Source organism: Bolinopsis microptera, chromosome 11, assembly GCF_026151205.1.
Source record: "Bolinopsis microptera isolate Bmic1 chromosome 11, MBARI_Bmic_1.0, whole genome shotgun sequence".
NCBI lineage: Eukaryota > Metazoa > Ctenophora > Tentaculata > Lobata > Bolinopsidae > Bolinopsis > Bolinopsis microptera.
The window spans coordinates 4930926-4949854 of NC_087082.1; the positions used below are offsets into that span (position 1 = coordinate 4930926).

The 18929-nt window shown below is 38.8% G+C and overlaps 3 protein-coding genes across 3 annotated transcripts in view; all 3 read left to right on the top strand.

Annotated features, from left to right (window-relative positions):
- The window catches only part of LOC134822979 (chitinase domain-containing protein 1-like), a 133424-nt gene extending 122915 nt beyond the window's left edge, over positions 1 to 10509 (top strand). Inside the window, exons 2-9 of the mRNA XM_063834275.1 lie at positions 17 to 117; positions 527 to 746; positions 7638 to 7798; positions 8048 to 8161; positions 8395 to 8596; positions 9070 to 9210; positions 9679 to 9818; positions 10102 to 10509. Of these exons, the coding sequence (XP_063690345.1) occupies positions 19 to 117; positions 527 to 746; positions 7638 to 7798; positions 8048 to 8161; positions 8395 to 8596; positions 9070 to 9210; positions 9679 to 9818; positions 10102 to 10200 (1176 nt within the window). The 5' untranslated portion in view covers positions 17 to 18 and the 3' untranslated portion in view covers positions 10201 to 10509. The remainder of the gene's footprint in view (positions 1 to 16; positions 118 to 526; positions 747 to 7637; positions 7799 to 8047; positions 8162 to 8394; positions 8597 to 9069; positions 9211 to 9678; positions 9819 to 10101) is intronic.
- A 274-nt stretch (positions 10510 to 10783) lies between these two features.
- Positions 10784 to 18898, top strand: LOC134822978 (nucleolar complex protein 3 homolog). Its single transcript, XM_063834274.1, has 12 exons — positions 10784 to 10914; positions 11113 to 11248; positions 11677 to 11787; positions 13410 to 13512; positions 14084 to 14193; positions 14380 to 14472; positions 14704 to 14913; positions 15110 to 15200; positions 15386 to 15513; positions 15771 to 15927; positions 16183 to 16323; positions 16506 to 18898. Exons 1-12 carry the CDS (start codon positions 10802 to 10804, stop codon positions 17156 to 17158), a joined length of 2046 nt encoding a protein of 681 aa, XP_063690344.1. The 5' UTR covers positions 10784 to 10801; the 3' UTR covers positions 17159 to 18898.
- On the top strand, positions 17637 to 18898 carry LOC134822981 (uncharacterized). The gene has a single exon (XM_063834281.1). It carries the CDS (start codon positions 17637 to 17639, stop codon positions 18684 to 18686), a length of 1050 nt encoding a protein of 349 aa, XP_063690351.1. The 3' UTR covers positions 18687 to 18898.
- Positions 18899 to 18929: the final 31 nt, after the last annotated feature.

The window sequence follows — 18929 nt, forward strand, 5'->3', positions numbered from 1 at the left end:
ACCAACAAAACTGTAGCAATGAGACGGGTTGTGCTCCTCTGTATTAGTGTTTACTTTGTCCACGGCACACTAGAGCCCCTTACTAAAGAGGAAAAGAAGAAAGGCAAGGAGAAGAAGGTATGTACGACACCCCCCCCCCCCCCCCCCCCCCCCCCTTAATTCAGTAGAGGACTACTGCACAATAGAGAGCTATTTTAGGGTTCGATCCGATTGATTAATAGTCACTATTGACCAATCGAACCGAACCACAAAACTATTGACTCTAGTGGAAGCTGATTGATTTATTGCTGTGACAAAAAATTATATAAATATGGTCACCTCTCCACCAGCATCTATGATATTAAAATTTATTTGTCAGTTTGCGGCCTGTATTATACTGTTCTTCTATTCAGCACCTGAACAAAAGATGCGAGAGCATTGTGCTGATGATTGGATCTTTGATCATTCTCGAACTGTACTACGAAATACATACAATCACGTCATATTAATGATTTCAAAACAAATGAAAATAATATTATTTTTGCAGGAGCAAAGACCGATCCTAAAAACAGTCGGTGAACGAGGTCTCATCAACACGGAGCCCACTTCTTGGGCTGAAGTAACAAAGAATTATAAGAAGTACAGTAGAAACCATGTTGACAAGAAGATGTTTAAAGGTGACTTGTTGGGTTTTGTCACACCTTGGAATAACCATGGTTACGACGTTGCTAAGACGTTTGGTGCTAAGTTCAACTACATTTCCCCAGGTTAGTTTTACTATGAGTTCCAGTACTTACTTGGTATTTTTGTTCGATGTAAAGTCACAAGATAAACAATCTTTGAATTTAGAAAAAAGGGCGTTCCCAGGGCGTTCACGGTTCATCCCGTTTAATCTTTAAAATCAGGTAATATACAGGGTGGGCCAAAAGTCAGTACCCATACTATACGTTGGGTCTTATACCTCCGCCTTGTTTTATATTTGAGATTTGTTGCTTAGGGGGGGGGGGGGGGGGGGGGGGTTCACCCTGATTTTTTTGTGAAACTTGGTTTCGAGATAGCAGTTGACCAGGGGCGGTTTGGCGGTTGGGGTCCCGCTCAATCCAGGAGCCTAAGTAAGTAGATGAAATCATCTACATTTTCTATGGCTTCCCCGGATCGACTTTGTAGGTCGCTAGATCGATCCTCCATATTCAGTGTCATGACCTTGGTCTTGCCTTCGTTTATGTGTAGTCCCACGCTTGCTGCCGCCGATTCTACTCTGAGCAGGAACTCCGAGTAGATCACCAAATTTGATCGATTTTGGCCCATAAATTGGTCAAATATCAATATTTTTGAATGAAACCAACTTTATATGGAAGGTTAGCTTATACTACACATTATTTATGATTATCAGCTCTGTATCTACCTAACTAAGGATTCTGTGTTCAAATAATCGCAAAAAATGAACAAAATTGCCCATATCTCAGTTCACGATATTTGCAAAACTGACTTCGCTCAAAACAATAGAACTCAATAGGGTTTCAATATTTTTTCATGAAATTTTCAGAATCAACGTAGAATTGTCTCATGACCTTAAGTTTTGGGACAGAATTTTGAGTTAGGCCTTTAAAAAAATTTGGCGGCCAAATTCTAAATTTAGCAGTGCAAATTTTGGAATTTGGCCGCCAAAATCGATCAAATTTGGTGATCTACTCTGAGTTCCTGCTCAGAGTAGAATCGGCGGCAGCAAGCGTGGGACTACACATAAACGAAGGCAAGACCAAGGTCATGACACTGAATATGGAGGATCGATCTAGCGACCTACAAAGTCGATCCGGGGAAGCCATAGAAAATGTAGATGATTTCATCTACTTAGGCTCCTGGATTGAGAGCACATATAGGGAGGTAAGGGTAAGAAAGGGAAAAGCGTGGGGTGCCCTACATAGACTGAAGGATATCTGGAAATCCAAACTCTCAAAGAGCCTCAAGATTAGATTGTTCATAGCGGCTTGTGAATCAGTACTGCTCTACGGATCAGAAACCTGGACACTGACAAAGGCTCAAGAGAAAAGTTTGGACGGGACATACACGAAGATGTTGCGTATGGTGCTGGGTATCTCATGGAAGGACAAGGTCAGCAATATAACTTTGTATGGTAGCCTCCCAAGGCTGTCAAACAAGTTACGAAGCAGGAGATTAAAAATGGCGGGACACTGCATCCGACATTCTGAGCTACTTGCCAGTGATTTAGTCTTATGGGAACCTACGCACGGTAGAGCACAGCAAGGCCGACCAAGACAAAGCTACTTGTCTATGTTACTGAAGGAAGTTGGGACAAACTCTAAAGAGAAACTGCGAACCCTGATGCGGGACAGGGATATATGGAGGGGGTTTTCTGGCGTAGATCGGACTTAGCTCCGACATAGTAGTAGTAGTAGTAGTAGTATTTGGTGCGTATGCCCAAATATGGTCATATGGTTTTTTGCTCATAACTCAGTCATTTTTTGTCCAATCTTGATGAAAATTCATATACGAGTTCAGGGAACCACTAGCTACAAGTAGAGTACCTAAAATCTGGATTTTCGGCATGTTCAGGGTATTTGGCTAAATTGGGCCTAATTTGGACCAAATATGGGCGTGGCTGCCCCGCGAGCACCGTTTGGCGGTTAGGGTCCGGGACCCCCTCAAAAGTTCGGTCACTGGTCCTAGTTTGTTGGTCAACTGCTATCTCGAAACCAAGTTTCACAAAAAAATCAGGGTGAACCTCCCCCCTTAAGGGGGCCGGGGGGGTCTTCATCAAAATTCTCTCGAAATTGACTTTATAGTTGTTTCTGGTAGAAGGGGGTGATATCTACCAGCTGCTTTTGATATCTACCAGCTGCTTTTGGTCCAATGGAAAAATATTGTTCCTAGCCGAAATTATCGCCGGTCTAAGGTCAGCGCTTATGTGTAATTGTATTGTTCGAGCGATTTTCAATCGCAAATTCTGAAAATCGAGTCGAAAAATCTATCTTCTCCTACATTTTTAGAGCAATCACCCTGAAACTTTCAGGATATGTTCTAGGGACCATTTAGAAGAGATCGTTCATGTCAAAATTTTGAGATAGGCCTTTAAAGAAATTTATTCAATTTTGAAAATCTTTGACCTCGTTTTTTTACGATGATCGTTTTTTGGCATGAACGATATCTTCTAAATGGTCCCTAGAACATATCCTGAAAGTTTCAGGGTGATTGCTCTAAAAATGTAGGAGAAGATAGATTTTTTAGACTCGATTTTCAGAATTTGCGATTGAAAATCGCTCGCACAATACAATTACACATATAAGCGCTGACCTTAGACCGGCGATAATTTCGGCTAGGAACAATATTTTTCCATTGGACCAAAAGCAGCTGGTAAATATCACTCCCTTCTACCAGAAACAACTATAAAGTCAATTTCGAGAGAATTTTGATGAAGACCCCCCCCCCCCTCGGCCCCCTTAATGCTTTTCAGATGGCATACTGTACCTACTTGTTCGAGGATTCCGTCGCCAAAATTTGAAAATTCGAATATTTTAGACCACGCTCTGACGCTCATTGAATATTAAGGGGGGGGGTTCATCCTGATTTTTTTGTGAAACTTGGTTTCGAGATAGTAGTTGACCAACAAACTAAGACCAGTTACCGAACTTTTGAGGGGTCCCGGACCCCAACCGCCAAACGGTGCCCGCGGGGCAGCCACGGCCATATTTTGTCCAAATTAGGCCCAATTTAACCAAATACCCTGAACATGCCCAAAATCCAGATTTTAGGTGCTCTACTTGTAGCTAGTGGTCCTCTGAACTCGTATATGAATTTCCATCAAGATTGGACAAAAAATGACTGAGTTATGAGCAAAAAACCATATGACCATATTTGGGCATACGCACCAAATTTGATCGATTTTGGCCCATATATTGGTCGAATATCAATATTTTTGAATGAAACCAACTTTATATGGAAGGTAAGCCTATACTACACATTCTTTATGATTATCAGCTCAGTATCTACCTAACTGTGGATTCTGTGTTCAAATAATCGCAAAAAATGAACAAAATTGCCCATATCTCAGTTCGCGATATTTGCAAAACTGATTTCGCTGAAAACAATAGAACTCAACAGGGTTTCAATATTTTTACATGAAATTTTCAGAATCAACGTAGAATCGCATTTCGACCTTAAGTTTTGGGACAGAATTTTGAGTTAGGTCTTTTTAAAAATTTGGCGGCCAAATTCCAAAATTCGCAATGCGAAATTCAGAATTTGGCCGCCAAACACCTATATTGTTCTCTCTGAACATGCTGGACGCCTAATCTTTTCAGAGACGGTAGATTATTAAATATTGCATCTGATCTGAAAAAATGATGCGAGACGGATTAGGATTTAGGAATGACGAAATTATCAAGCATTTTGTGTACCTCGTTAGCAAAATTGATTGGGTGAATATGTGACACCGTGACAGGACACCTTAATTGGACATCTTTAACAATTCCCATAATGGTTACCGGGATCACCTTATCACGTGATTAGGTAAGCCAATCACCTGATCACACGTAATGAATAAACTCATTATGCTTCGTATCTCAATCATCTGAGAAGCTACAACTCTAATTTTTTTTTTCAGGACAAGCGTAATTCGAATGGCCAAACACAATCCAATAAAATTTAGCTCGATCCGACTATCCAAACTATCAAATAAATGCGAAAACGAACCTTCATTTGAAAAAATGAAGACGAATATTTTTCGAGTTGACAAATTCCTCGAACTAGTAGTAGTACAGACAGATCCGTCTGAAAAAATCGATCTGCCGACACACAAAGCTTACAAAGGATTTTTGACGTTTTTGAGTCCTAATAGATGTCCTTTATGGCTGACCAACTTTTCCAAACTTTTCCACGTGTCTTAAGGCCACTTTTTGCCACTTTACCACTTTTTACCACCTTTCTTGTTTGTCGAATATCTTTAGTTGTGAACATCGTAAAAGGTTGCGGATCAATCGAGTGTGTTCATATTACCATGAAGAAAAACTTTTGTACTAACAATTTTTACGTCAGAAAATCAGTTAATTGAATAATTATCAATTAGCTAATTAGCAAAATTCTAAAAAATTTTTATTGGCTCAAAATGATCAGAATAGCTTAAAACACGGAGAAAAGTAGTTTTTAGAAAAACTTCGAAAATTTTTCACTTACATTTTCTTTCGAGACTTGGAAAAATTTCGAAAATTCAAAATATTTTTTTCCGCCAAAAGTGATCAAATTGCATGAAACGCGGAGAAAAATGCTTTTCAAAAAAACTTAGTAAATTTTTCGTTTCAAGAATACTTAAATCACCAATATTTGTAGTTGGAGTTCAGTAAATCGCGGCAGATTTTAGTAATCAGGAATTACTAAGTGGAAAGGTCTGAAACTGAAAAACGTTAACCATACGATATAAGAGTTTCATAACTAATTACAATACAGCCTTATCGATTCTCACAGAAACTGCACCAATGGCACAGTCAAGATCGAAAGACGAAACGATAGCCTGCTGTACTATCATTTTATTGATTTCAATGATGAATCAGTGGGGTTAAGATAATCACATTTGTAATAAATAAAACCTCTCTGTACCGTCAATTGTGCTAATCTAAACCGGCCTACCTGGATTACCAGACCTCTTCTTTTCCTCAACAATGAAGCCAAGTTGTCCATATCGCATTTGGTGGGCGATGTAAGTACATATCGAGCTGTATTCAATCACAATACGACACAATGCAATACGTGTATATTATATTATGGCCCTTAATGAGGTATATGAAACGTTCTATACCGTACACTTCTCGTTTCTCCCGTGAGAGGCCCGGTATGGAGAGGTTTTACAGTTTATCACGAAAACGTCTACTTGGCCTCATGACTCTTTGACAGATCAAAGAAGGCAAGAAAAGACCAGAAAGCTTAAAATGTCAACTCGCTCTTTTCAATGCTCTTAGATCTGTCCCACGTTAATCTCGAGCTGATCATCATGGGCCCCGAATATCCTGCGGGAAGAACCTGTATTTTTACTTCACAACGTCCAGATTTCAAATCAACATCCTCAATAACATTAACAATCCTTCCTGATCAGGATCTGTCTCTATTAGCAATTTCCAAAATATCCTGACTCTCGTGGAATATTTTACTGAATGAATTATTACCGGTTCTTTACTAACCCTTGCCCGACGCTCGTATCTAAATCTTATCCTTGCCCGTAGTTACCCTTGTTGATTTTACTTTTAGCCGACCCTGACAAATGGGGGTGTTTTTATACCGCATAGCAAATGAAGCGGTATGCAGTACAATACAAAACAAGTCACAGTAGATGTTGGAAGGTGTATTTACACTTGCTTCCTGAATCTGGCTGTTCCTTAGTTTCCCTGGTCTGTTCTTGCCTTCTTCGAACTGTAAATGAGCCATGAGGCCAAGTATATATGTACGTTTTCGTGATAAACTGTAAAACCTCTCTATACCGGGTTTCTCAAGGTATTAAGCGTTTCATAAACCTCATTAAGAGCCATATAATATACACGTATTGTGTCGTATTGTGATTGAATACAGCTCGATAAGTACTTACATCGCCCACCAAATGCTATATGAACAACTTGGTTTGATTGTTGAGGAAAAGAAGAGGTCTGGTAATCCAGGTAGGCCGGTTTAGATTAGCACAATTGACGGTACAGAGAAGTTTTATTTATTACAAATGTGATTATCTTAACCCCACTGATTCATCATTGAAATCAATAAAATGATAGTACATAAATAAAATAAATAAGTACAGCAGGCTATCGTTTCGTCTTTCGATCTTGACTGTGCCATTGGTGCAGTTTCTGTGAGAATCGATAAGGCTGTATTGTAATTAGTTATGAAACTCTTATATCGTATGGTTAACGTTTTTCAGTTTCAGACCTTTCCACTTAGTAATTCCTGATTACTAAAATCTGCCGCGATTTACTGAACTCCAACTACAAATATTGGTGATTTAAGTATTCTTGAAACGAAAAATTCACTAAGTTTTTTTGAAAAGCATTTTTCTCCGCGTTTCATGCAATTTGATCACTTTATGTAAGTGAAAAATTTTCGAAGTTTTTCTAAAAACTACTTTTCTCCGTGTTTTAAGCTATTCTGATCATTTTGAGCCAATAAAATTTTTTTAGAATTTTGCTAATTAGCTAATTGATAATTATTCAATTAACTGATTTTCGGACGTAAAAATTGTTAGTACAAAAGTTTTTCTTCATGGTAATATGAACACACTCGATTGATCCGCAACCTTTTACGATGTTCACAACTAAAGATATTCGACAAACAAGAAAGGTGGTAAAAAGTGGTAAAGTGGCAAAAAGTGGCCTTAAGACACGTGGAAAAGTTTGGAAAAGTTGGTCAGCCATAAAGGACATCTATTAGGACTCAAAAACGCCCAAAATCCTTTGTAAGCTTTGTGTGTCGGCAGATCGATTTTTTCAGACGGATCTGTCTGTACTATAGTGGTACTGAGTCATACCAGAAAGAAGTATTTCAATTCGGCACTCAGTGACTGAGCTATAAAAGCCAACGTATGGGTACTGACTTTTGGCCCACCCTGTATTTTCATTGTAAAAGTATATTCACACTATCCTGACTCACAAACTGTACGTATTTATCAGTGTGGCTGCAAATAGTTCCCACAACTCAAGGAACCTTCAAGATAAAAGGAGGGCATGATATAGATGCAGGGTGGGTTAGAGATGTCCGGGCTAACAATACAAATGTTAAGATAGCTCCGAGACTCATATTCGGGGAGTGGTCCATGGCACATCTCACTCAGGTAATGAAGAGATAACTTTTTTAGCGGCCAGCTTTTCGAACATTTGACTGCTAAACATCTTTAAAAATGTCAGTTTCGTCTGACACAGAAGACATGTTGCAAGTGTCTACAATTGCAATGTGATAACAAAACCCTTACATAATATGTATAATGCTTGTATAAATTGTCCTAACTTGCTTGTGTAACTTACATAACTTGCATAACCTGCTTGTGTAACTTGAATTGCTTGTGTAACTTGCTTGTGTCTAGGTAACATCGTCAGAAGGTGAGCTTATGCACTTGGTACAAGTTGTGGTGGAGTTCTTCAAGGGAGAAAAGTTTGACGGGGTTGTTCTGGAAATCTGGAGACAGTTTCAAGGAAGGGTTAGTAGTTGGGGGGGGGGGGGGGGGCCAATGCCCATTAAGTAGTCTGAAGTTAATTTATCCAATTATCCTGGGAATCATATCCTGACCAGCTGTACCATTCGCTTACAATTTATCCAGAGAAGTCAGAAAAAAGTTACTTCCATTCGGGAACTTATCCTCTATGATCTGTATTGTGCAATTCTTTATCATAATTTCAACCTTATCATTGGTAACGTTTCAATATAACCCAGGAAAAGCCAAGGCTGCACCAGATAATAAAAGCGATAAGCGAGGGAATGTCTGAGGGACAAATGACAACCCAGCTGGTCATACCACCCGGAGTGAGACCCTTCCCTGAGATATTCGACAAGTACGACTTTCAGATCCTGCAACCGTACATCGAGAAGTTTGTGATGATGACGTATGATCATCATCACGGTACTGGAAAAGCAGGTACGTTAGGGCCGGGGTCGTTTACATATTACGTAATCAGCCGAGGGGGGAGGGGGTTTTTTAAATGATTACGCTAGTGTAATTTTGACACAATAGCTATACGTGTAAAACTGATTACGGAGGGGGGAGGGGGGTTAACAATTTTCCAAAAAGTGATTACGTAATATTTGGACGACACCTTATCATCATTAAAACCAGGATGGGTCAAGGCTGAGTCTGAATTGACCCTAACGGGGGGAGGGGGGTACACTACCCTGACTAGCATGTTTCAGATTGTTTTGTATCTCTTTTTCACTTAGCAGAACCAGGTATTGATATTGACGATTAATTTACCATAGGTCGATTTAACCATAGGTACCATGGCCGTTTAAAAGCTATTAAAGCCCGCCCACCCCCCACCCGGCCCCTGTCCTCCAGCCATTGGAGTTTAACGAATATTCCACTCAATATTACCATGACAACCATGTGTTCAGGTCCGGTGGGTCCTATGGACTGGGGTCTGCGGAATATACTGCTGATCATGGAACACGAAAATAACGATAACTACCGACACAAGCTCCTCTATGGAGTCAACTTCTACGGGGCTGACTTTAGAGGAGACGGGCACTTTGATGGTGAGTTGATGTAACCTAGTAACCTAGTAACATAGTAACCTAGTAACCTAGTTGATGTAATCTAATAGAAATAGAAGACATCTTTATCATAGCTTTACCATCTGATAGTGTAACTTAGCAGGTGCTATGATGTTTCATTCCACAGATTTCTGAGGATTTAGGTTCAATCAATGATCAAGCATCATTTTGATTTATTTGATTTATTTGATTTATTTGATTTATTTGATTTATTTGATTTATTTGATTTATTTGATTTATTTGATTTATTTGATTTATTTGATTTATTTGATTTATTTGATTTATTTGATTTATTTGATTTATTTGATTTATTTGATTTATTTGATTTATTTGATTTATTTGATTTATTTGATTTATTTGATTTATTTGATTTATTTGATTTATTTGATTTATTTGATTTATTTGATTCAACTTAATAAGAACAGTGTATTGATACAGTAAACCCTGCAGCTATTGTAGGAAGCCAGTATATTGACCTACTCAAATCCGCGAAGCCCTCACAGTTCTCCTGGCACCTAAAGGCATCTGAACTAAGTTTTGAGTACAGGGATAACAAACAGATACACAAAGTATTCTACCCTTCTTTACGGGTAAGTTATTAAGTTACTATTGGTATGAGTGTGGATGTTATTGAGTTACTAGTGTTGATGTGATGTGTGTGGAAATTAGATTCACATTTACACGGCGACCAATACTGTATCCCCATAAGGTCCATACATTAATGTAGTTTTACTGAAGTCAAGTTAAATACTTAAATAGCATTACTGTACGAATTACATGCTTTGACTGTTTTTACGATGTACGGTTTCGACCATTAAAATCAAATTCACCATAATGTTATAATCATATTTAAATCAATTTGTCCCCTTTCAGTTTATCCAGAAAAGAGTGGAAGCAGCTGAAAGATTCAAGATTGGTATCGCTATATGGGAGATAGGTCAGGGTTTAGACTATTTCTTTGATTTATTATAAACTGTGTGGTAAGTCTTAAAATTAAGTTAATTTTAATTTACTCGTGTTTTAACTGCTAAACCTAAGTGACATATGTCTCATCTTGATGTGAAATGTTGTTATAAAGTTGAATTTTGTGTTACTGGTTTTTGGTCTAGAAGTATAGATGAGATTGATGATTTTATTTTGTTGTATAATGTTTGAAGTTTTAATGCACCGTTATTGTATATTTATTCAGAATTTTGGTTTATTTTATGTTTTGCATGAATTATGAGTTTTGCACGAACTAAATTGCATGATATTGAAGTTTTTGAGGCACCTACGATTGTATACAGCCGTTTGATTATGTTCAGAATTCAGATAAAAATGTAAAGTGGCTGTTTCAGTCGCTGGGTTGTGAAGGTGTGTTTCAATATTATTTACATTCTGGCTATCAACATTAAAGCATCCACAGATTCGCCATGTTGGTGTATAATTAAGTGGCCTCTAATTAAGTGGCCTCTATTTCCATGAAAAGACATTTCTGAGCTGATGAGATCTTTAAACTTCCTGACCTCAATGGATAATGTACATGGTGTGTTTAACTCAACCCTGGCCTTATTAATTAAATATTATTCATAGCATGGATTCAGAAGATGATGGCTCAATGGAAGAGGGGGATTTGGAGTATTTCTCGGATAAAAGGTCCTACAAATTCCTTCTCAGCAATCTTGAAGAGGATAAACCCTCTAAAAAGTAAGCAACATATTCTCGGAAAAATTAGTGTTTATGCACTTATTACAGTCTGCAATTCCTTGACAATATATCTAGAACACTGCAGGAATCAAATTATGTTACTAATCAGTAATTAGCTGATTTAAATCGCTCAATTAGCCAATTAACACCACGTGATAGCTAACCTAGCAACTGTTGATAACCTAGCAACTGTTGCAGATCTAAAACCACAGAGGATGTGTACGAAGAGAAGAGGTACAAGGAGGAGAAGGGTAAGCCAGTAGAGGAGATACACCACTTGTTACCTTTCAAGACAAAAGAGGGGCTCCAACAGCGGTCTAGAGTCATTGAGAAGGTAACACTGATTATCATAGTGTTAGATTTTTTACTATATAGGGGGGGAGGGGGGGGGGGGGGGGGCAATGGCATAAAATGGAGAATTACTTATGGGTTTTTCCCTTTTCACCATAGAAAAGGTCTCCATTTTATGCCATTTTATGCCATTGCCCCCCCCCCCCCCCCCCCCCCCCTTCCCCCACTATATATATTGTGTTCATTTGTCGTTGAATTGTTACTGTTTGGTATCAAAATAGATCCACTAACTGTTGCAACTGTGAACGCCTCTGTGGTCTTTCTATGATATGTCATTTCTACTTTTCTAGGAGAAGCCGGAATTGTAGTATTAGATACTACCTTAGTTCCCAAAAATTAATTAATCAAAACTAACTGCTGCAACTTTGAGTTTCTTTTGCACTTCACAGATTTAACATTTATCACTTGTAGGAGAAGCCGGAGGTTGAAGCAGCACCAGAGCCGGTAGAGGAAGAGTACCAACCTACATCTGTTTCAGAACTTTACTCTTTGAGACAACAGTATATTGCTAAAGCAAAACAGGCAAGTTCAAGTTGAGAATTTATTCACCTAATGTCTTATATCTATTGTATATACTGTTAACTGAACCATTCTTGACGTTCTATATTAAGACGCAATGAAACTACCGGACCACGATGTATGGGGACTTCGTTATATCGACTCTGTTACATCGTTTCCTCAAATTATTTGTTATATAGTGGGGGGGGGGGCCAATGGCATAAATGGAGAAAATGGAGAATTACTCATAGGTTTTTCCATTTTCTCCATAGAAATAGTCTCCATTTTATGCCATTTTATGCCATTTTATGCCATTGAAAACCTGAAAAATTTAGAATTTCGAGAAAAATTATTTTTTAAAAAGATATTTTCGGCTAATAATGAACAGAGTATCATGAAACATGGAGAAAAGTGGTTTTCAGAAAAAACTTTGAAAAATGTTGACTTAGAAAATGTTAGGTCCGAGTCATTTTCGATACGTACCTCCCGTACCGAGAGCTCCCGATTCCGAGCTCGTGTTGCAAAGGGGAGGCCTGCCTTCCGAGATCGCATTACTTCGAGTCCAAAATTGTGTATCGAGGGGAAGTTGTGGACTTCGAAAAACCGAAAAAATATTTTCGGCAAATAATGAACAGAGTAGCATGAAACGTGGAGAAAAGCGGTTTTCAGAAAAAATTTGAAAAATTTTGACCGAAAAAATATTTTCGGCTTATAATGAACAAGGTAGCATGAAACGAGTTTTTCAGAAAAACTTTGAAAAATTTTTACTTAGAAAATTACCCCTCGGTACACAATTTTGGACTCGAGGCTTCCCCCTGGTAATGCGATCTCGGAAGGCAGGCCTCCCCTTTGCAACACGAGCTCGGAATCGGGAGCTCTCGATACGAGAGGTACGTATCGAGAATGACTCGGGTCGAAAATTTTCTAAGTCAAAATTTTTCAAAGTTTTTCTAAAAACCACTTTTCTCCACGTTTCATGCTACCCTCTTCATTATTAGCCGAAAATATTTTTTTGGTTTTTCGGTTTATCGAAGTCTGCACCTACCCCTCGATACACAAATTTGGACTCGAGGCTTCCCCCTGGTAATGCGATCTCGGAAGGCAGGCCTCCCCTTTGCAGTGCGAGATTGTTTCGACCGTCGAGGATGTAGGTCTCACTTCTCAGTACCTATTACTCTCCCCTATTACTCACTCCTGCTGTAGCCTGTAGAAATAACTTTACACTAGAAGAGTAATTATGAGTTTGCCTGAAGTGTGCCTCTACTAACCTAGTATAAGCATCTAGTAGCATACTATGAGCTTTCATAAGCTTGTTACGCCCCTAGTAAGCGTAAATAAACATGTTAGGATGTCCAATTTAGGTGTTAAATGGTGTTAAAGATGAAATTTCGAAGACAAAATTCATGGCATAAAATGGAGAAAATGGAGAATTACTCATGGGTTCCATTTTCTCCATAGAAAAAGTCTCCATTTTATGCCATTTTATGCCATTGGCCCCCCCCCCCCCCCCCCTATATAGTAGTGTTGAAAGTATCAATATATCTCAACCATTCACCAGCTTGACGTTCTATATCCCATTGCTAGAAGGTAGGTTGCTAGTTTGCCAGGTAGGTTGGTAGGTAGGTTTAACCGTGCTATATCTACAGGATATAGCGAAGCTGTGCTGTGGAATAACAGAAGACCCGTATAATAACATAGCGGCAATGAAGAAGCTCCGACATTACTGTGCTACTGAGGACAGCAAGGCTGGTATGTATCTCTTTACTCTTCTTTGCTAGTAGGTAGGTTGCTAGGTTGCTAGGTAATGAAGAAGCTCCGACATTACTGTGCTACTGAGGACAGCAAGGCTGGTATGTCTCTCTCTTTTTACTTTTACTCTTCTTAACCTGGCCTTGCTGGCACTATTTAGGGCCTTAATGGATTTTGAAAATCGCCATAATTAATTCATACATAATTCGCCAAAATTCCCCTTGGCTTCCCCCCCTATTTACCTTAGTCCGGTATTTTAGATCTCTTTTACATCACAGAAAAGGTTGAAATTATCCACGATCCTTGGTAGCTTTGCTAACAACATAGCACACTAGACAAATATTCTAGTAAACAAATGTTTAAAAGCTCAAAATCTATTAATAAAACAAATGTTTAATAAAACAAATTTTTATTTTTACGGCACAATCAAATAATATCAATGATATATAAATCAGGGGAGGTTTGAGGAGGTTTCAAGTGCCGAAGGCCACTGCTTATCTTTAGATTTGAGAGTGACCTGTGCTTGAAACCCCCTCAACCATCCACTACGTCAATATACTTATTATCCCAGGTCAGACTGTGAGAAAGTTAGCTATAATCTCTCTGACTGCTATCTACAATGACATCCTGCCCTCTTACTCCATCAACCCATCCAAGGAACTAGAATCTCTCAGCAAAGAGGTATAACTTAACCCTGCTAATATCTCCCTCAATATCTTCCGTTATTCGGCCAGTTTCTGATATCTCCTTTCAGATTTGTACGCTAAGTTGTTTAAATCCACGATTTCTGATCGAATACGATGCAGGTGTCGTTATCGATATCTTCGTGAGAGATCTCACTTATTTATAAACAGCACATTCAATCAGGTGAAAGTGCAGCATAGTTATGAGACTGACCTCTTGAGGAACTACCGTGTATTCCTTGACTTGCTCTTTGAAAACCTTAACGTTGCCTTCAAGGTTAGCAAGCTCAATCTTCATTTTTATTGATAAGATAACACGATCTCCAAACAGTTATCTCTATTTTGAACACAAATTATCCCGTGAATCTGTTATCTGAGTGTATTTATAATGATTTATAAATCATAATAAATACCCTTGCTACAGTCGAAGGGAAAGATTAGACTTGGACGTTATTATGAACTATCCCTTTACTTGTTTAGAACCTTTATTTAATAATTCTTGCTGCAGAATAAGAAGCGAGCAGAGAGAGTAGCAACAGAAGTGTTCCAAGCCCGCCGGAATCTAGGACTCCTCTCCCTAAAGTGCATGGCAGAGCTGCTCTCAAAGAACTACAACTTTAACTTCAGGTCTAACATTGTGGTTACTCTGATCCCTTACGGGGCTAGTAAAGCTAAGGGGGGTCAGCTGGCTGATGTCGTCACTGCTACTATAGTTGAGGTTTTTACTTTTGGTTTTTACTTTTGGTTTTTACTTTCGGTTTTTACTTTCGGTTTTTACTTTCGGTTTTTACTTTCGGTTTTTACTTCTGATTTGTCTCCATTTATTTGTGTCTGGGGTAATAATAGTGTAAGATTTCATCCTTGACATAATCCAGAGATCATCTTCCAAATATTATAGAAACATTCTTATTCAGATATTTGAAAAGGACAAGCAAGGTGAATGTTCGGTCGAGATAGTCAGAGTGATAGCCTCGCTAGTCAAAAAGAAGGGCAGCAGTGTTAATGGTTCGTGACATATCTTTAATTTAAAGTATCAGCGTCACCATGGTAACCATCAGTGTGAAGTCTTGTAAACATTTTCACCGTGTCTGTAGTTAATAAGCCAACAAAAGGGAATTATTTTAGTGTTTCTTGTTTTAACCACGTTTATGCAACGTGCAGATAAATATTCAATGATATGCCACGTGCAGGTAAGCTGATCAGCTGTCTAATGCACGTGCGCCTGGTGGAACTAGGGGAGGTGAAGAGAGAGGAAAAAGAAAAGTTACCGGACACAGCCATGCTCAGCAAGAAACAGAGAAAACACAGGAAGGAACAGGTATGTGGTGACTGATAAGTTTTGGAGTGCTTTGCAATGTTATGTATTCTTCTACGTTTACAATCCCTAATAATTCAAAGAGATCTGTGAGTATGAAATGGTGTTTGCATATAAATTGTGCTGTAAATAAACTTTAATGACTACTGATATGTAAAGTTTATTTGAATTTTGAAATTTTTTAAAAAAATAAGGGTCCAGGTCAGAAATATATAGCACGCTCTCCTGAAAACCTTGATTAATTTTACCTTTCATTTCAGGCTAAAGTGAGGGTTGAGCTACGTGAGGCAGAGGCAGTGGAGAACAAAAAGAAGAAGTTCAGGCTTCAGTCAGAATCACTCGATCACATATTTGTGACGTATTTTAGAGTATTGAAACAGTTCCACGATACCCCACTTCTTCCTCTTGCCTTAGCTGGTATGATTTAGTTACTTCTCACATTTCTAGAGAGCTGGTATGATTTAGTTACTTCTCAGTTCTCACTTTCTTAGAAAAGTGATCTGAAATTTTCTACAACTTCTTCCTCCTGTATCAATATCATAGTACATAGTATATTCTCTACCCCGTCTATGATACCCGATTAAATTCACTTTTCTGCCATTCTTTATATCTAAGCCCAGTTTTACAATGCTACTGTAACGACAATGATATCACAACTTTAATTCTCAATAGGTTTATCCAAGTTCGCTCACCTGATAAACGTTGACTTCTTCACCGACCTGTTCGAGTGTCTGAAGAGTATTATAAAGGAGGAATCACTGAACCTAGCGGACTCGCTCAACTGTGTCTCTACTATTTTCACCATCTTATCAGGTTTATATTTCTATGCAATGTTATATCGAAATATTTTCCTCAGTATCCAACCTTACGCAGATTGAATACCATCGAAGACCATTTTTATTGAAGCCTGATAAATTTAGGTAAAATTGTATTATTTTGAAATATTTTAGGTAGTACATTGTACACAACTCTCAATTGAAACAAACACTCTTCAGGCCAAGGATCAGTTCTTGAAGTTGACATAGGAGAGTTTTACTCCTTACTCTACCAAAACATCCTCCTCTTCACCCCTGACACGCCCATGAAGACCTTCCACCAGCTCAAAGCAAGTCTCACCAGCACCCTAAAACGTAAAGTACCCCTCGCCTGCCAGATGGCAATGGTTAAGCGCCTCTGCACCATGTCCACCCACTTGAACCCTGAACAAGCCCATATCCTCCTCTGTGAGTCCAGGAAGATCATCAGAACCGCCCCGAGGATAGCTCAGATGTTAGAATCAGATGAGGACTTCGGTAAGCCTTTCTACCCGGAAGCAGACGATCCTGGTCAGGCTAATGCTGAGGCGGCGGTTCTGTGGGAACTGTCTGCTATTGCAGGGCGGTCTTATCATGAGTCTGTTAGGACTACTGCCAGGCATCTCAGTAGGTACGATCCTAATTCTACTAAGCGTTCAGAGGTCGACTATTTTCTGAATAATAAGTTCAAACGCAGTGCGGAGTGCTGTGTTTTGTTGGAGGAGAGTTTCCCTAATAGTTGTAAGAAAATGCATAATAGACGGGCACATTTAAATGGTCCGTTAACGACCGATCAACAAACTGATGATGTCAAACATTTGGAGTTTTATAATGATATTAAAGCAAATAGGTAGGGTTTTTTTTATGAAACGAAGGTTTTATTTTACGACTTTGGGGTAAGCTTGATTATTTAAGTTATGATAAGCCGACATGTTATATGGAAACTTATACTGCACTGGATAAGTGAATATTAATTAATTAACGAGACATTGTACATATATTCTTGTTTCTATATGCTTTAAAACGCTTTCTCTCTCTGAGCTCATCGTATTGATTATTTAAGCATCAGTGCTTAACATGATGAATAGACAACCGTATACATTTGTTTAAAAAGAAATACCTTTATTTTAAATATTGGCTTTATTTGACATTTTCAGTGTAACCTCTCCAGAAAATTATTCCTATCGATTCCATCTTTTTAGGAAGTATTCCAGCTGACGAATCTCGCTATTGACATCAAACGGTAGAAATGTTAAAACAGAATAATCTTTGTTTCCAGACATGAAGTTATTGTCCACAGTTCAACACACTTAGAAATTCTTATGATCTGTAATGTCTTCAACTAGCAAAGCTTCCACACTATTCAATCTCAAAGATGAGTACTTGAAAGCCAAGTCTGATACGAACAAGTCAACAGCTCAAGGCCCAAATAACCACAAGAAACTAAAAGACATCATCCACTACAAGAAGGAGGAGAAAGATAAACGACAGGCGGAGAGGGACGCGAAACAGAGGAAAAGAGAAGAGCGTCTAGCACTGACTCAGAAAGAAAAGCAAGACTTGGAAAACTCTAGGTCAATCTTGGAAGCGAAGAGTGCTGTTTACGACAAACTCTTAAAACGAGATGGTGAGTCTTCAGAAAACATCCTAGTAGATTTCTCTCAGAAACGTATTGAAGGACACGAGATTCCCTTTGATTACACCTCCAGAACTAGGAACTATGATGAGAATAGCGTACCTGTGGACGAATCTGAGGCGGAGTACGATGAAATTCATCTCTCGAATGTCGACAAGGGCGAGATTCGCAGCAAGGGTGTCGGGTTTTATAGCTTCTCCAAAGACCCTGAAATAAGAAAGCAGCAGATGGATTTTCTTAATTCTATGAGGGAATCAACAGAAAAGTCTAGAGAGATCTTCCAAGCCACAAAAACAAAGAGGAAGCAGGAAAAATTAGACAGACTCAACCGGCTAAGAAAACGGTTAAACATGGATCCTTTAACTGTTCTGCCAAACGAGAAATCTGTTGAAGACGAAGAAATAGATCCGAATGTATCAGAGATTGTCACACAGCCAGAGCCGAACTCGACTGCTAACTTGCAAGATCAATCTTCCCAGCCCCTGGACGTAGGAAAATCAATCGAAGAGAAGTTCCTGATCAGGGAACAAACACTTTGGGAGAAAAAGGTGGAGGACCTGAGGAATGAGCGGGAAATGGAGTTTGCTCCCGTGTATCCAGGACAACTGTATCCAGGCAACCATGATGCTCCCGTGTATCCAGGCAACCATGATGCTGGTAGGTCGAGTAGGACTGAGGAGCAGGAGTTGGACGATGAGGATGATGCTATCGTTAACTTTATATCTTTTGTCAGACAGAACACCTGAGCTAATGTTCTATTAAGTCTTGCAAGGTTAAGCAAGTTACCCTGAATTCAAAATGCCAGAAGACGAGCTAAAGCGGAAGAAATCAGTTTAAATAAAAGAGACTTCATTGTTATGATGGATGATGGCTTGTTGACTGTTCAGATAATTGCGTTTTGTATATTATTCTTTGGAGTTATCTTTGATTATGATCAAAACATGATGCTATCAACTTCTTTGAGAGTTTCAATCGATCTTAATTCATTC

Bases quoted from the DNA above. Each gene is read 5' to 3' on its own strand.
- LOC134822981 (XM_063834281.1), top strand. From the start codon at position 17,637: ATGTCTTCAACTAGCAAAGCTTCCACACTATTCAATCTCAAAGATGAG.
- LOC134822978 (XM_063834274.1), top strand. From the start codon at position 10,802: ATGGATTCAGAAGATGATGGCTCAATGGAAGAGGGGGATTTGGAGTAT. The intron at 13,513-14,083 runs GTATGTATCTCT...TTATTATCCCAG, and splicing joins TACTGAGGACAGCAAGGCTG to GTCAGACTGTGAGAAAGTTA. The intron at 14,473-14,703 runs GTTAGCAAGCTC...TTCTTGCTGCAG, and splicing joins ACCTTAACGTTGCCTTCAAG to AATAAGAAGCGAGCAGAGAG.